General features: G+C 46.6%; 1 protein-coding gene across 9 annotated transcripts in view; it reads left to right on the top strand.

Moving 5' to 3' along the window:
* Window positions 1-1891: 1891 nt before the first annotated feature.
* caskin1 (CASK interacting protein 1) overlaps window positions 1892-16531 on the top strand; it is a 733094-nt gene continuing 718454 nt past the window's right edge. For 3 of the 9 annotated variants that reach the window (XM_072481603.1, XM_072481604.1, XM_072481602.1), the window contains exon 1: window positions 1892-2328. In XM_072481603.1, the coding sequence (XP_072337704.1) occupies window positions 2235-2328 (94 nt within the window). In that variant the 5' untranslated portion in view covers window positions 1892-2234. The remainder of the gene's footprint in view (window positions 2329-16531) is intronic. The other 6 variants (XM_072481608.1, XM_072481606.1, XM_072481609.1 and 3 more) reach the window with 4 other exon arrangements.

The raw sequence follows: 16531 nt of genomic DNA, 5'->3' as shown, positions 1-16531 counted from the left end.
TATGGGATTTGGAAGAAAGTGGATGAGGGTGGTTCGAAGTAGGCCCCCATCCTTCCCGATGCTGGGTCTCTCGAACAAACACTGAGCGTCTGACAACAAGGGACCCTCGTCTGGAAGCAGGCAATCAAACCCGTTTGGGTTTCCCTTTCATGCTCCTGTAAGGTAGCTGCCCTGCCCACCATTGGTTGAATACTAGCAGCTCTTAAGTGGATATTGATTAGAGTTAATTAGGGCAGAGCCAGGAAGGTGAGGGCATCATCATCCGTAGCCTCTTGCCCAATGAAAGACATCCTCGCCTTCAAACTCACCTCAGGGGCGGGCATTAAATTCTGTGCTTGCTGTGCCTGACCCAAATGCCCATGCTATTGCCGCACAAAAATGCCATCCTTTGAAACCTGTGCCAGAGGTGGGTGCCCCTACACCATGGGCTGTAACTGTTCCAAGAAGACAGCTCACCAACACTTGCTCAAGGGCAATGAAGGATGGGGAATAAATGCAGGCTGAGCCTGCAATGCCCACAACCTGTAAATGAATAAAAAAGTAGCACCAGAAGTGTGGCTTGGGCCTTGGAGACCACTTTGGATCCAACGCAGCACCAAGAAGAACTGAAAAAAATGGGTACAAAGCAATCGAATTCTGAGCCCATTGAATCTTGAGATGCGGAAAATTATCCATTGAGTTATACAGTCTCTTAAATGAGCAATTTCACAGGTAGTTACATGTGTTTGTCCCAGCAATAGTTTACACATGCGATGGCATACACTTTGAGCCCATCAGTCACTCCCAGTAAACACTCCCAGTTAATTGCCTTTCTGTGCACATTGCACGTTCAAATCCCGATGACAAACATGACCCAGAGTCAGAGGACAACTTCCAGGTTACAAATAATCCATGGAAAAGACGACACTGCGTTTCAGACAGGTGTGCAGTTAACTTGCAAATAGCTAACTTAATCCCAGACCACAGATGTGATGTACAATTATGGGTTATCCAACTCCTACACTGTGCTGGGGACCGAGACTGTTCAATAATAACTGGTTTAGCCAAAAAAGAAGTCAAGGCATGTGTGTGTTCAACAGAATTGAAATGTAATCGTGTGTTAAGTGTAATTGAAGAGGCGTAATGAAGTGGGAGCGGGCTGTGGTGACAGGATGGATGATTGATGGAGTCAAGTTTGCCTCATCTTGTCCACAGTTTATTAAAATAAAAACCTCCGGAGACGCCGGTCTGCTACCTTTCCAAGTGGGAGGCTAATTTTCAGCGCTCTTTGCGCCCGGGCGCAAATTCAAAGCAAAACACTGCGGAAACGCAAAATGTTTTGACTTTTGCTTCTGGCAAGGCAGGTTCATCGCTGAACGACATCACTGCCATTGACAGACAGCGCCAGGTACCAAAAACTGCATCATCTTGCGAAGGAGGTGCAAAGATGGACACAGTCCCCTGTCTGAGATCACTTGATTTAACAGCCTCTGCATTTATATCGATTGCAGTTAAAAAAAAAGGTTGTAATGACATTTTAACTTACAATTTCACCTGTTAAATTCTTGTCCACGGACCAAAAATGATCCGATATAATAATTTTGCAATGGAGTGGAGAATTAGGGGAAACATTGGAAAGTAAAAAGGAAGTTGCAATTTTGAAAATGATTCGAAGCTAAGGGATATTTTTTTTTAAAAGAGGGATTTATTTCTCTCTCTCTGACTCCCTCTTGCAGGTTTCCTTTAAGAGCGTTTCCAGAAATAACCATGCCTTGTCCCAGGCTCTGTCCTATTTGGTATGAGAGGGAGGTGATAGTTTGGAGCATTGTACAATCTCCCTCCGCCATGCGGCAGACTAGGAGCATTGAGAGTGGATCTCAGCTCTTGGTGAGCTGGGGGTGGGGGGCGGTGGAAGGGGAAGGGAAGGCAAATACAGCGATGGGACTGAAGACGGACTGAAGCAAGAGCCAAAGAGGGGGGGTCGCTGGCGTTTATTGGAGTGCTGCCCCCTCTCTCCCCAGAGAGAGAGAGGAGGCTGTGTTGTCCTGTTATTTTTTTTAGAAGGGGTTAGGGGGGGAAGGTTTGCCAAACAAGAGGCGAGGTGTTTGATGCTATGTCATTGACCCATCGGTAGCTCTCCTCTGGCACAGCCTCACAAGCTCTCGCTTACTGCCGTGTACAGCAGCCGGAGGATGCATCGGATGTAACAAAAAAAAAACCTCCACACACACACACAACACAACACGCCACAAGCCATGGGGAAAGATCAGGAATTACTGCAAGCTGTCAAAACGGAAGATATACCTGCAGTGCAGAAGCTGTTGCAGAGGCCGAAACAAGGCAAAGCAAGTGAGTAGCATTTCCATCGATGAATTGTATATGTGAGTGTGTGTGATTTTAATGCCCGGTTGTTGTTCACTGTTGAGAGGAGGGAGTTTGTGTCGCTTGATCAATATGGGCTCCGGCTGCCTGGAGATGCTGTTACCGACTCTGCAACTGAGCAATCGGTGGTGTAGCATTAACCTGGACAGTATCTTCTTTCCCTCTCTCTCTCCCTCTCACACACACTGGTTCGGGCTCTTGTGCATCACTTCACAATACAATCCGGCTTATTGTGGTCCCCCTCCCCCCTCCTGCAGTGTAGTAAGCAGCAGCTTTAATAACGCATGTTGGACGGTGCCATTGATATGGCCAATTCTGGGCTCTGTAACTCCCATCTCACTGTGAATTCTCAATGGAGCAGAGGAGATTGCAGATGGATCGTGTCGAACCCTCAATAATATAGAGCCGTTTAGAATGGGGAGGCGAGGAGCGGTGCGATATTCCTGTTGCAGTAAGAAGGGGTCGGTCAGAGAATCTGGTCAGTGACTTAAAAGTGCCTCGTATTCCAACGGGAAGATGCTTAAAGAGGGCAGGGTGGGAATAGCTGGGAGCCTGTCCTCTTCCCCAGGAGCCGGCTGTGTGTAAACTAGAGGCTGCTGACCTGCTTGCACTGTACAGGTCGGGGCTGCTGTGTTGAAACGGGAGGCTGGGGGCAATTGCATGTGACAATTGGAGTTACTGCACGCCCGAGCAGTGTGTTTGACAACTGATTCAACCCCGTTAGCTCGGAGCATGTCCGCTCACTGCCAGAGGTGGCGGATGCTCGCTAGCTAGCTTGTAAACTAGGCCCTGGCTAGAGCTATTTTAGATTTAACCCCTTGACTGATGGGCTGACAAGTGCGCGTTGATTACAAAGCAATGGATGATGCAGCTCTGGTAATTAAAGAGCATTCTGCCGCGAGACTATTTCAATGATAGATTGCAGCATTGGACAGAGGAAGCGCTGGCGAACTGCATTATGTAGTAATAACAGGAATTTCAGAGGGGTTGTCTGGGATGAAGGAAAGAGGTCTCTCTCCTTTCCACTCTGTCCAGTTGGAGGAACAGATGAAGGTGAATCTATCCCCCTTTTCAAGAAAGGCATAGAGGAGATTACTTAAGAATTTAGGTGTTACTTAACTGCAAACTTGAGACATACATGGCAATGTTTGGGGAAATTGTATTCAATTCTAGATCTGCCCCAAGCTTCACTTGACCAATCGTTTTTTATGTGACATATTGCTTGAAATCATGATTCGAAGATCACATAGAAGTCTGAGAGCATATCGTGAGAAGTCTTTCGGTATAATTTTAGTTGCATGGGAATTAAGTATGTGCTGATTAAGAATGATGGGGTCAGTTAGAAGTATTATTGCTGGAGTGAGATGCTATTGAAGTGTGGAGATGGGCTGCTCCACTTTCCATTTATTCAGAGCGACTGCAATTGTCTTCCAGAAGCATCCAATTGGTGGGATGTCCTTTCAAGAGAGGACATCAAGCCCCATTTAAAAATAGTTCCTTGCTGATTTATCCTTGTACAGGAAGTTTTACACACACACTGCTTTATTATTTTCTGCTGTATTCTTTGAACCCTTCTGGTGTGGAGGACCTCTGAACTGGCTCTCCCTTTGATTTCCGTGTGACCCCCTGTCAGGCATAGTTTTCCAAGGTGAGTCCTGAGGGGACCTCGCGGTTCTACCTGTCAGATTTCTGGGTGAGTTGGCTGAACAACACACTCTTATACACTTTATAGAAGAATTCAAAGGGAGTTGAGGACAAATATTTAGCCTCCAGAGGATGGTGGGAATCTGGAATCTGAAGGATGGTAGAGACATGAACCCTCATCACATTTAAAAATGACTTGGATATGCATTGGCCAAGAGCTTTATAGTAAACTTCTATGATGCTACCAGACCATGTCAACGAGGCTGGATAGATTGGGACTTTTTTCCCTGGAGCGTAGGAGAGTTAGGGGTGATCATCTACAGGTCTACAAATTAATGAGGGGCATAGATAAGGTGGATAGTCAACATCTTTTCCCAAAGGTAGGGGAGTCCAAAACTAGAGGGCGCGAGTTTAAGGGGAGAGATACAAAAGGGTCCAGAGGGGCAAATTTTTCCACACTGAAGGTGGTGAGTGGCTGGAATGAGCTACCAGAGGCAGTAGTAGAGATAGCTACAATTTTGTCTTTTCAAAAGCATTTAGATAGTTATATAGGTAAGATGTGTGAGGGGTATGGGCCAAATGAGGGCAACTGGGACTAATTTAGTGTTAAAAACTGTGCAGCATGGACACGTGGAGCGAAGGGCCTATTTCCATGCTATAAACCTCGATGGTAAAGTGCAACTGTATTCCACTGTCAACTTCGTATAATGATGTATTATCAGCATGCAATTGTCTTGCAAATTGGGACGATGAACTGAACATCACCTCGCTTTTCTGTTTCCCTAAATGGTAAAACACAAAACACCAACTGCAGCAATGCCAACTACTGTGATGTGACACTTGCAGGTTAAAAGCCACAGTCTATTTGAGGGTTATCAAAATGTGGGTCATGACCCCTCCCCCCCACCCCTCGCGGCAGCAGGGTGAGATTATGGGGTCACGAGCTCCGAGACACCAGTGGCTGCTGTGGAGCTCGGACTGGTTGCTAACAACTGAGTAGACCCTTTAAATGTCTGTGCGGTTTTCTAATGTTGGGCATGGCCTCACGGACAGATCTTTGTGGTCTGACTGCTGCTGTAAGAAAAGAGCCAGTGCAAAGGTAGATTGTGTTTCCCCCCCCCCCCCCCCACCCCCACCCCCACCCCCACCCCTACCCACCCTCCACCCAATATTTCACACTCAGGGTCACACAAAGGCTTGGGCATTAAAATGGGGTCACACTGAGGTTTGGGAAGCATTAGTCTATTTCAGCTTAAATGATCCTTGGATTTCTGCCACTCTTTAGCACTGTGGGGTTTGCTGTGATTATATCATGCCTTTCAATCTTCGACACACTCACAATGGAATTACAACACGGTAAAAGGCCTTTTGATGCTTGGGGGCTGTCTCCTTACTGGTCTAAAGCCACCCAGCTCTGGTATTCATTCCTTAAAAGAATGTGTGTGTCTCTCTCTCTCTCTCCTTTTAAGACTCAACTTAAAATGTACTGCTTTGATCAAGTTTCGGTCCCCTCTCCTCCTTACACATAGCTCAGTGCCAAATCCTGTCTGATGGCATTCCCGTGCACCTGCCAGGGACATTTTACGATGTTAAAGGCACGATATAGATGCAACAATTCTTGTTGTATGGATGTAACCAGTGGTCTGGTTTGGTAGAGGTTTTGGTCTCCCTGTCAAATATTGCCGTGGAATCTGCCAAAAAACAACCTTTTCCAACTGTTGACTGATGGAATATCAATCTGCGGAAAACCATCCCCCCCCACATCTCTGAATATCTGCTTATTAGCTCTGTGTCACTTCCTGGCTCATTTCATCCCCGCAAAATGCCTTGGAATGCTTGACTAAATAAATGCAAGTTGTAGTTCCTCTCCCCACCCTAGTTGTGAAACATTTGCACCCTCCACATGGGCAATTCGACATAAATACTAATCGCACATAATAATAATCTTTATTGTCACAAGTAGGCACCCACACTGCAGTAAGGTTACTGTGAAAATCCCCACACTACGGCGCCTGTTTGGGTACACTGAGGGAGAATTCAGAATGTCCAATTCACCTAACAAGCACGTCTTTCAGGGCTTGTGGGAGGAAACCGGAGTGCCCAGAGAAAACCCACGCATAGACAGTGGCCCAAGCCAGGAATCGAACCCGGGTCCCTGGCGCTTTGAATTAACACGCTAATCATTGTGCTACTGTGCCGCCCATAAAGTTATAGAGGACCATAGGCTAGTTACCCTTTGAGAACCTCAGGTGAGGTGCAACGTCAGCAGGTACGGGAATTGAACCCGCACTGCTGGCCTTGCTCTGCATCTCGAACCAGCCATCCAGCCACCTGAGCTTAACCGGCCCCACAGCCACCCTGTTCCTAGAAATCCCGTTATTCACCCTTTCTAGGATCACTGACCTAACCTGTTCTTAAATATTGACACAATCTCTTCTTCAATCATTAATACTGGGTGAAGATTTCACTGCTTTTGAACTCTGCATGTGAAAAAGCTGCAGTTGGAAGCAAGGGCTTGTGATGTCTCACTTATATCATCATAGGAGTTGTTGAATAGTCAATAAAGAAAGGGGAGAACTTGCATTCTAATAATGATAATAGTAATAATAATCTTTATTAGTGTCACAAACAGGCTTACATTAACACTGCAATGCAGACTCCGCATAGACAGTGACCCAAGTGGGAATTGAACCCGGGACCTTGGTGCTATGAAGCAACAGTGCTAACCACTATTATTATTGGAAGGTTTTAGGTTAGGTGGACAGCATGGTCAGCGCAGGCTTGGAGGGCCATAGTTCCCTGTTCCTGTGCTGTGCTTGTCTTTGTTCTTTGTTCTAAAAAGAACAATGTGCGGAGGGACAGGGAAAAAGCAGAGGAGTAGTACTAAGTCATGATGCTCATTTGGAGAGCTGGTGCAGGCAGGATGGGCCAAATGGCCTCCTTCAGCGCCGTAACAATTCCATGATTCTGATTCTGTGAAGCCCCTCTTTCCTGATATTGCGTCTTTCACCACCACGGGACATCCACTTTAAGGTACAGTCACTGTTGTAATGTCGAAAACACGGCAGCCAATTTGCGCAGAGCAAGCTCCCAACACGGCAATGGGATAATGACCAGAAAATCTGTTTTCGGATGTTGGTTCAGAGATGAGTATTGGCCAAGACACCAGCATCACTCCCCACTGGCCACAGGATCTACCTGGGTTTAAGGAGGGAACATCAGATCTCAGCGGCTAGATGGCTGAAAACACAGCCCCCAAGGTTGGTGTGGGTTAGTTAGTTCAAATGGCCAAATCTAAAAGGCAACCCCTCCAACAATGCAGCATGAGGTGCTTTAGTCTAGATTTCTCCTCAAGTCTAGACTCAGATTGGACCACAACATTCTGTCTTAACAGTCAGAATCAAACTCATTGATCCACAGCCAACACGCTATGCTGGTTCTGCACTGGGAGTGGAGGGAAAATAGCAAAGGAGACTTACTCTAGCCTGTTCCTATTCACAGCACTCTTTCAGAAGTCTTTCTTATTAAACCAGGGGAGGTTGAGGGACAAGAAAGTGAAGAGTTGCTTATTCTCATTTTTAAATAAATCTTCTATAAAACTCCTTAGAACTGTTGGGGTGGGGGGGGGGGGGGCTTATTGGTGGGAACTTTCTGTATTATGGTGAGGAAAAAGAGGTGTATTAAGATTGAGGAAATGAATGCTGACCTGGACAGAATGAATTACTTTGCACAGTATCTTATTGATTTTTCTTACCTGTAGAACTTTGCTGTATTTGTCATAAAACTATGTATGACTTCAGATAAGCAGAGTAGCAATTGCTGTGGGGTTTGCAGTACATCTTGGGGTGTATATATGGATTGTTTTTCTTGAAAGGGCTACAAAACCAATTTATTGGAATATTACAGCATTGTACTATAAATCAGTCGGAAATGGGACCATCCAGTTGCTTGTTGAAGCACTTAGCCATTGTTTTGTGCTTTAGCACCTACTTACTCTCCAGGGTGGTGAAAATGGGAGATTCTTACAGCACACAAGGTGACTGTTCAGCCCATTGTGCCTGTGCTAGCTGGTCGACAGTGCTTTCCAATCTCTCTCACTTCCCACTATTTCACCACATCCCTTCAAATTTTCCCCACTTTAAACTACCTCACTCCTCCCCGCCCTGGGAGTGCTGCTTAATGTTGCCCTATAAATATTGGGAACGCCACCGGCAAAATAATTGATTTGTTCGGGATTCCTTTTTATTCATTTATTTGTTTGTGAAATGTCAGCGTCGCTGGCAAGGCCAGCATTTATTGCTCACAAGAAGGTTGCTTTGTAGAACAGTCCATGTGGTGTGGCTACACCCACATCGCTTTTAGGGAGGGAGTGCCTGAATTTTGACCTAGCGATGGTGAAGGAATGGCAGTGTCAGGATTATATGTGAATTGGAGTTGCTGCTGTGCATCTTGTAAATAATGACTGGAGATTCATCCATGGGAAGCCTTATATCTGCATCCTCCCTTGAATTCCCGTGTGTTCTGAATGCGGAGGCCATCAATCGTACTGTCACAGTGTGGTGCAGACTGTTTACACATTGCTGATCAATATAATTTGTTATGAAGAACAAGTTGCATTTGCAGTTCACAATGTATAGATACACAACTGCCTACATTGTTACTGAGTCCAGTGTTGGCTTAGTGGCAGTAACACTCTCTCCTCTGTGTCAGAATTCTAACTGCAGAGATACGAGCATGTAATCCAGGCCAAGTCTCTATTGCAGTACCCAGGGAGTGCTGCATTGTCAAAGGTTTTTCAGATGTGACATTAAACTGAGGCCTGGTTTGAACCAAAATGTACTTCTTTGGCGGTACTGTGAAAGGTGCTCAATAAATCCAGGTTATTTCCAGAGTTGTATTTTCTCAGGAGCTTATTATTGCCTGGCATTTGAAGCTAATATTCGCAGAATTTCAAAATTTACAATCCATTATTAAAATGTTTGGTACAGCTCTAATACACTATGTATTGATCATCTTTTAGAAAAATACATCAAGAGAAATTCTATTGCCTTAGGACACTTTTGTGGCTACTAGAATATTGGACGTAGTATAATTTCCTTTGGAAAATATGATCAGATTGCAAACATATTTAATAACTAAGCACCAGGCTTCACCTCGCAAAGGATATGATAATGTAAGTGACATGGCTTTTTAAAAAATAATGTGGGGTACATTGAGCAATTAAATAATTTTGATGAATGGATTCATCTTTGTAGAGTCTGGTCCCATTAACGAGAATACAGGGACGTTCATTGTGTTTGGACCAAAGATTGGAGGGGAGGGGAAAGCTGAGATCATTTTGTCAGAGTTTATTATTGTTTCCAGAGTGCTGGAGTTTATCAACCCTGAGTATTGCCTGACATGTCAATGTGCTGATTTATCCACTGCTGAAATAGTATATGAAAGTGTACCGAGAGCTGTAATAAAATAAATGAATTCCCATCAATTTCCACCCCCTCCCTCTCAGTACAAACAGTTAATGTGGGTTGTAGTTCAGTGGAGCTTTCAACTTAAAGAAAAAGAGTGCTTTATTCTGCTGAACCATTGGACAAACATCATATCAGTTTGTAGCATTGAGTGACATGTCTTATTGGTGTTTTAAGAATGAATGATCCTTCCTGATAGAAACAAGAGACTCCTGCCCACTGATGCTTGATGGCTGACTGTAGCCAATTACTTGTGAGTGAATTTGAAAAGCTGTCACTCTCCATGGTGGGGCTGCTGCACATTTCAAATTCAGTAATTGTGCTTTGTTACCACACCGGGACTTCCGCATTGAGGCACAAAACCGATCTTCCTCCCTGACCTCTCCTCTTCTGCTGAATACACTGGGGCTGCGGTTCATTATGAAGCAATCACCATCAAGTCACGGGATCTAAAATCATTTCCCAGCCGGCTTCACCCAACTTGGTGAAGCACTGAAAGCGTCGTGTTGCATACCTTTCAAAAAGTTGTCAAAATATAGACTTCTGAAATTGAACTACAGATGGGCTAAAAGTGGGGTAATGCTGTTGAGGTAAAGTATGATGGATATATTTTTTCCAGGAACAGAGCAGGATCCATAGTCTTAAATACTAAGATGCACCACTGTGTGATCTCTTTTTATGAGCTGTCAAGCAAAGGTTAAGAATCATGGCATTTGCATTCAACACAGCACACAGCATACCAGCACAGATCGCAAGGCTCATGTGTCTTTAGCACATTTTATACACCTTTCCTTTGAGAAAGAGCAATGGACAGCCAGCCTCTGGTTCTCCACTTGGGCACCTACTGTTTATAATTGTGACGCCAGACCGTGGGCGGCATTTTCCAGACCTTCCTATTGGCAGGATTTCCATTCCGCCGAAGGTGCCCCCCCCCGCCCCCACAGTGAGTTCCTTAGCGGCGCAGCGAGCAACACAAATGGCCATTGACGTTGGCGGGACGGAAAATCCTGCCGGCGACCAACAGCAAGTCACCTACGCCGCCGGAAACCACAAGCCCTGCCAGGGGGCCAGAAAATCCAAGACCATGTGTTGACCATTTGACTGTGGGGGCGTCACAAGACAATGAATAGTGACTTTATATGTACCCTTCCAAAAAAAGGATACCAATTACGAGCAGGGGCCATGGGTGAAGCTCTGGGGCTGGATTCTCTGCCCCGCCATGCCACATTCCTACCTCGACCCGCCAGCGGGATTCCCCGTTACGTCAGCCGGTCAATGGGGTTTCCCATTGTGGGACAGCCCCACGCCGTCGGGAAACACTCGGGCTGCGGCAAAATGGAGAATCCCGCCCCTGATTTCCATTCCTCCCTTTAACTGGACGCCCCCCCCCCCCCCCCACCCCTTGCTGAAGACTAATTCTCCGCAAAGAAGTCAATGAATGGTTGCCACCTCCGGGCAAACCCTAACAACGACCCTCTCAAGGCGAACTTGATTTTCTCTAGGACCAGGAAACTCGCCATGTCTGACAGCCAGGCTTCCGACTTCGGGGGCTTTGAGTCCCTCCAAGCTAGAAGTATCCGTCTCCAGGCTGCCAGGGAAGCAAAGGCCAATACGTCGGCCTCTTTCTCCCCCTGGACTTCCGGGGCCACTGAAACCCCGAAAATCGCCACCTCTGGACTCATTGCCATCCTCGTGTTCAGTACTCTAGACATGACGTCCTCGAACCCCTGCCAGTATCTCCTAAGTTTTGGACAAGCCCAAAACATGTGGACATGGTCTGCCGGTCCTCACAGACACTTTACACACCTGTCCTCTACGCCGAAGAATCTGCTCATCCGGGACAGTCATGTGGGCCCGGTGGACGACCTTAAATTGAATCAGGCTGAGCCTGGCACATGTTGCAGTCCCATTAACCCTGCTCAACGTGTCTGACCACGGGCCTTCCTCATCCTCTCCTCCCAACTCCTCCTCCCATTTATGCCTCAGCTCCTCGTTCTGCGTCTCCACCGCACCCATGAGCTCCTTCTAAATATCCGAGACACTTCCCTCCCCCACCCATCCTCTAGACACTATCTTGGATCCCCCTTAGTGGCAAGAGTGGAAAAGATGGCATCTGCCTACGCAAAAAGTCCCGCACCTGAATATACCGGAATTCATTCCCCCTCGTCAACCCACACCTGGCCTCCAGCACCCTCAAGCTAGGGAAGCTCCCTTCCAAAAACAAATCTCCCATCCGCTCAATCCCCGCCCTCCGCCATACCCCAAACCCCCTGTCCAACCTCCCCGAGGCAAATCGATGGTTGTCACATATCGGGGACCAGACCGATGCTCCCGTTGCTCCCACGTGCCTCCTCCACTGTCCCCAGATCCGAAGGGCCGCCACCACTACAGGACTGGTGGAGAAGCGCGCCGGCGAGAACGGCAGAGGCGCCGCCACCAATGCCCCCAGACTGGTACCCTTACATGAGGCTGCCTCAACCCGCTCCCAAGCCGACACCCCCCCCCCCCCACTTCCTTATCATGGCGATGTTAGCCGCCCAACAATAGTTGCTGAAATTCGGCAGTGCAAGCCCCCCTTCCCCCCGGTTCCGCTCGAGCATCACTCTCTTCTCTCGCGGGGACTTGCCCACCCATACAAAGCCCAAAATGATCTTGCTTACCCTCTTAAAAAAGGAACGTGGAATGAAAATGGGGAGACACTGGAACACGAATAAGAACCTTGGGAGGACCGTCATTTTAACTGTCTGTACTCTCCCAGCTAACGACAGCAGGAGCGCATCCCACCTCCGGAACTCCCCTCGCATTTGATCTACCAGCCGGGACAGGTTCAGCTTGTGCAGTCAACCCCAATCCCGCGCCACTTGTATTCCCAGGTACCTGAAACTGTCCCCAACTAACCGGAACGTCAGCTCCCTCAGCCAGTCCCCTTGGCCCCTCTCTTGAACTACAAATATTTCACTTTTTGTCATATTCAATTTGTACCCCGAAAACCGGCCGAATTCCCCCAGGGTCGCCATGATTCCGTCCATCCCCGCCATCGGGTCCGAAACGTACAAGAGCAGGTCATCTGCATACAATGAAACTCTATACTCCACCCCCCCCCCCCCCCAACCAGCCCCTTCCAACCCTCTGAAGCCCTCAGAGAAATTGCCAGCGGCTCTATAGCTAGCGCAAACAGCAGTGGGGAGATGGGGCACCCCTGTCTCGTCCCGCGGTGCAGTCTAAAATAGTCGGACGTCGTCCTGTTTGTACTCACACTTGCCTCCAGGGCCAGATATAGCAGCCTGACCCAGTCGATGAAACCCACCCCAAATCCAAACCGTCCCAGCACCTCCCATAAGTACTCCCACTCTACTCGGTCAAACGCCTTCTCCGCATCCATTGCCACCACTACCTCCACCTCCTTTCCCTCTGGGGGCATCACGATCACATTGAGCAATCTTCTTATATTCACCACCAGTTGCCTACCTTTAACAAACCCTGTTTGATCCCCCCTAATAACACTCGGCACACAATCCTCAATCCTAGTGGCCAAAAGCTTTGCCAGCAGTTTAGCATCCACGTTAAGAAGGGAGATCGGCCTATAAGACCCACACAACTCCGGGCTCTTGTCCCGTTTTAGAATCAAGGAGGTGGTAGCCTGCAACATTGTCTGGGGCAACACCCTTCTGTTCCTTGCCTCATTAAAAACCTTGACCAACAGCGGCCCCAATATCCTGGAGAACTTTTTATAAAATTCTACCGGGTACCCATCCGGTCCCGGAGCTTTACCTGACTGCGTGGCCTTTAAGCCCTCTAATAGCTCCTCAGCTCTGATCGGGGTGCCCAGCCTTTCTACTAGCTCCCTGCCCACTTTTGGGAATATCAGGCCATCTAAGAAGCGTCTCATCCCCTCCAGCCCCGCGGGGGGCTCCGAGCTATAGAGTCTGCTATAAAAGTCCTTGGGCAGCACGGTAGCATAGTGGTTAACACAATTGCTTCACAGCTCCAGGGTCCCAGGTTCGATTCCCCGCTGGGTCACTGTCTGTGCGGAGTTGGCACGTTACCCCCGTGTCGGCGGGGGTTTCCTCCGGGTGCTCCGGTTTCCTCCCACTGTCCAAAGACGTGCAGGTTAGGTGGATTGGCCATGCTAAAATTGCCCTTAGTGACCAAAAAGGTTAGGAGGGGTTATTGGGTTACAGGGATAGGGTGGAAGTGAGGGCTTAAGTGGGTCGGTGCAGACGCGATGGGCCTAATGGCCTGCTTCTGCACTGTATGTTCTTATGTTCAAACAAACACACCAGAATACGGCTCATGTTCTGATGCAATTACAGCTTCAACCGGCAACATCAGTGTGGTATAAAAAGCCATTATCATCCCATTGGACTGGACAATGGATAACGGACGATTGACTGACTACTTTGGCCCTTTGTGGCGTTGGTCAATAAAAGTTGCCAGTCAGTCAGCGATTAACAATGATTCATATTGCCGAGTATTTTTATTTCCGATTTATGCTCAACCAAAGAATATCTACAGACACAAATGTTTGCAAATAGATCACTAGTGAGAAAAGGAAAAGATGACTCTCAATGAAACCTAAATGCAAGAGTCCCATTTTTAACGCCTCATATTTCATGAAGAACAAAGTGTTTGTTTTTCTTGAATGAAAAGCTTAGAAGATTTGATTGAATGTTTTTGAACATGTGGCTAGCTGTGTAGATGAGGGTAGTGCAGTTGTTGTAGTTTACAAGGATTTCAGCAAAACCTTTGACAAGGTCCCACATGGGAGACTTATAAAGAAGGCAAATGCATATGGGATACAGGGTATAAGGTGAATTAAAAATTGGCTTAGCTGTATGACACAGAGGGTGATGACAGACGGCTGCTTTAGTGACCTGAAGCCAGTGGCTCCTATTGTTTGTAATTTGTAGAAACGGCATAAATGACTATGTGGGGGATAGGATCATAAGTTTGCGGATGACACAAAGATTGGCCGGATGGTTAACAATGATATTGAGTGTCTTGGGTTACAGGAAGATATAGACGGGATGGTCAAATAGGCAGAAAAGTGGCAGATGGAATTTTACCCTGAAAGGTGTGAGGCGATACACCTTGAAAGGAGTAATGTAACAAGGAAGTATTCAATGAACGGCATGACGTTAGGAAGTTCTGAGGAATAAAGAGGCCTTGGCATGTTTGTCCATAGATCTCTGAAGGCAGAAGAGCAAGTTAATAGGGTGGTGAAAAGGGCATACGGGACACTTGCCTTTATCAATCGAGGCAGAGAATACAAAAGCAGGGAGGTCATATTGGAGTTGTACAGAATTTTGGTGAGGCCACAGCTGGAGTACTTCATGCAAGTCTGGTCGCCATATTATAGGAAGGATTTGATTGCACTGGAGGGGGTTCAGAGACTATCCACCAGAATGTTGCCTTGGATGGAACATTTAAGTTATGAAGAGAGGTTGGATAGGCTTGGGTTGTTTTCACTGGAGCGGAAATGACTGAGGCGCGACCTGATCGAGGTGTACATTATTATGAGGGGCATGGACAGGGTAGATAGGGAGCAGCTGTTCCCCTTAGCTGAAGGGTCAGTTACAAGGGGACACAAGTGTGGTAGTCACCACTGTTGTATTATATTGTATATATGGGTATTACGGTAAGCCCATGTACTACAGGTACGGGGGTAGATCCCTGGCGGAGTATAAATGTGTGTGCTCTCCGAACAGCAGCCATTTCATAAGCTGCTGTAGGAGGCCACACATCTCTGTGTAATAAAGCCTCGATTACATTCTACTCTCGTCTCGTCGTAGTTGATAGTGCATCAACAAGTTCAACGTGAGGGGCAGGAGGTTTGGGGGATTTGAGGAAAAATGTTTTTACCCAGAGGGTGGTGAGGGTCTGGAACGCACTGCCTGGGAGGGTGGTAGAGGCAGGTTGCCTCACATCCTTTATAAACTACCTGGATGAGCACTTGGCTCGTCATAACATTCAAGGCTATGGACCATGTGCTGGCAAATGGGTTTGGTAGACAGGTCAGTTGTTTTTTATGCGTCGGTGCAGATTCGATGGCCTCTTCTGCACTGTATTATTCTGTGATTCTGTGAAGATGCACCAACTATGCCCCACTGTGTGCAAATACATAGAGTTTTGCTTTTATATGACCAACTCATAAGATATAATACAATGGTGTGCATTAGAATTTCAGTGGGAGGATTCTGATTAGCCCGTGGAAAACATATTATTCAAACATTGCCCCAGAGTATTGCCACACTTTCCTTGTGTATATAGGTTAATTTCAAAGGGTATGTTTTGACAACTTAAATATGATACCTCCTATCGTATTAATTTTTTAATTACGGAGGATTGAATTCTCGGTATGGAACTAAAGTAGGTAAACCTGGCTTTTAGATATTATTTCCTCTCTATTCAATTGCTTCATAAATTTGATGGAATTTCTCTGTGCACTGTGTCTGTTTCATATGCATTCCAGGCCTCAACTGCCTTTAGTATTATATTTTATTAATAAGAATAGTACAATCAGACTTATTTAGGGTGGTATTTATTTGGATTGAAGGGATTACTCATTGATAATGATTAAGTACCATTGATGGAATTCCCCCCTCGTTTGTAATGGTTGATGGGTTCTATCTCCTTGTCACTATCAATTCTCATACTATTTTATTGGTCTCTGTATCATCGGAATATGAGGAGACCATTCAGTCTCTTGAGCATCATAGAGTCACGGAGTTTAACAGCACAGAAAGAGGCCCTTCGATGCACCATGTCAGCACTGGCTAGCAAGCACCGATCTATTCTAATCCCATTTTCCAGAACTTAGTCCATAGCTTTGTATGCGTTTCAAGTGCCCATTTAAATGCTTCTTAAATGTTGTGAGGGTTCCCGTCTGTTCAGGCAGCGAGTTCAAGATTCCCACCACCCTCTGGGTGAAAAAGTTTTTCCTCAAATCCACTACGCATTACCGTAAATCTGTGCCCCTCGGTTATTGATAGATGATAATTTCATCGTCACTGATGGAACATTTAAGTTACGAAGAGAGGTTGGTTAGGCCTGGATTGTTT

This window comes from Scyliorhinus torazame, chromosome 17 (genome assembly GCF_047496885.1).
Source record: "Scyliorhinus torazame isolate Kashiwa2021f chromosome 17, sScyTor2.1, whole genome shotgun sequence".
Classification (NCBI taxonomy): Eukaryota; Metazoa; Chordata; class Chondrichthyes; order Carcharhiniformes; family Scyliorhinidae; genus Scyliorhinus; species Scyliorhinus torazame.
The sequence above is the reverse complement of the archived record's forward strand: the minus strand, read 5'-3'. Positions and strand labels throughout refer to the sequence as shown.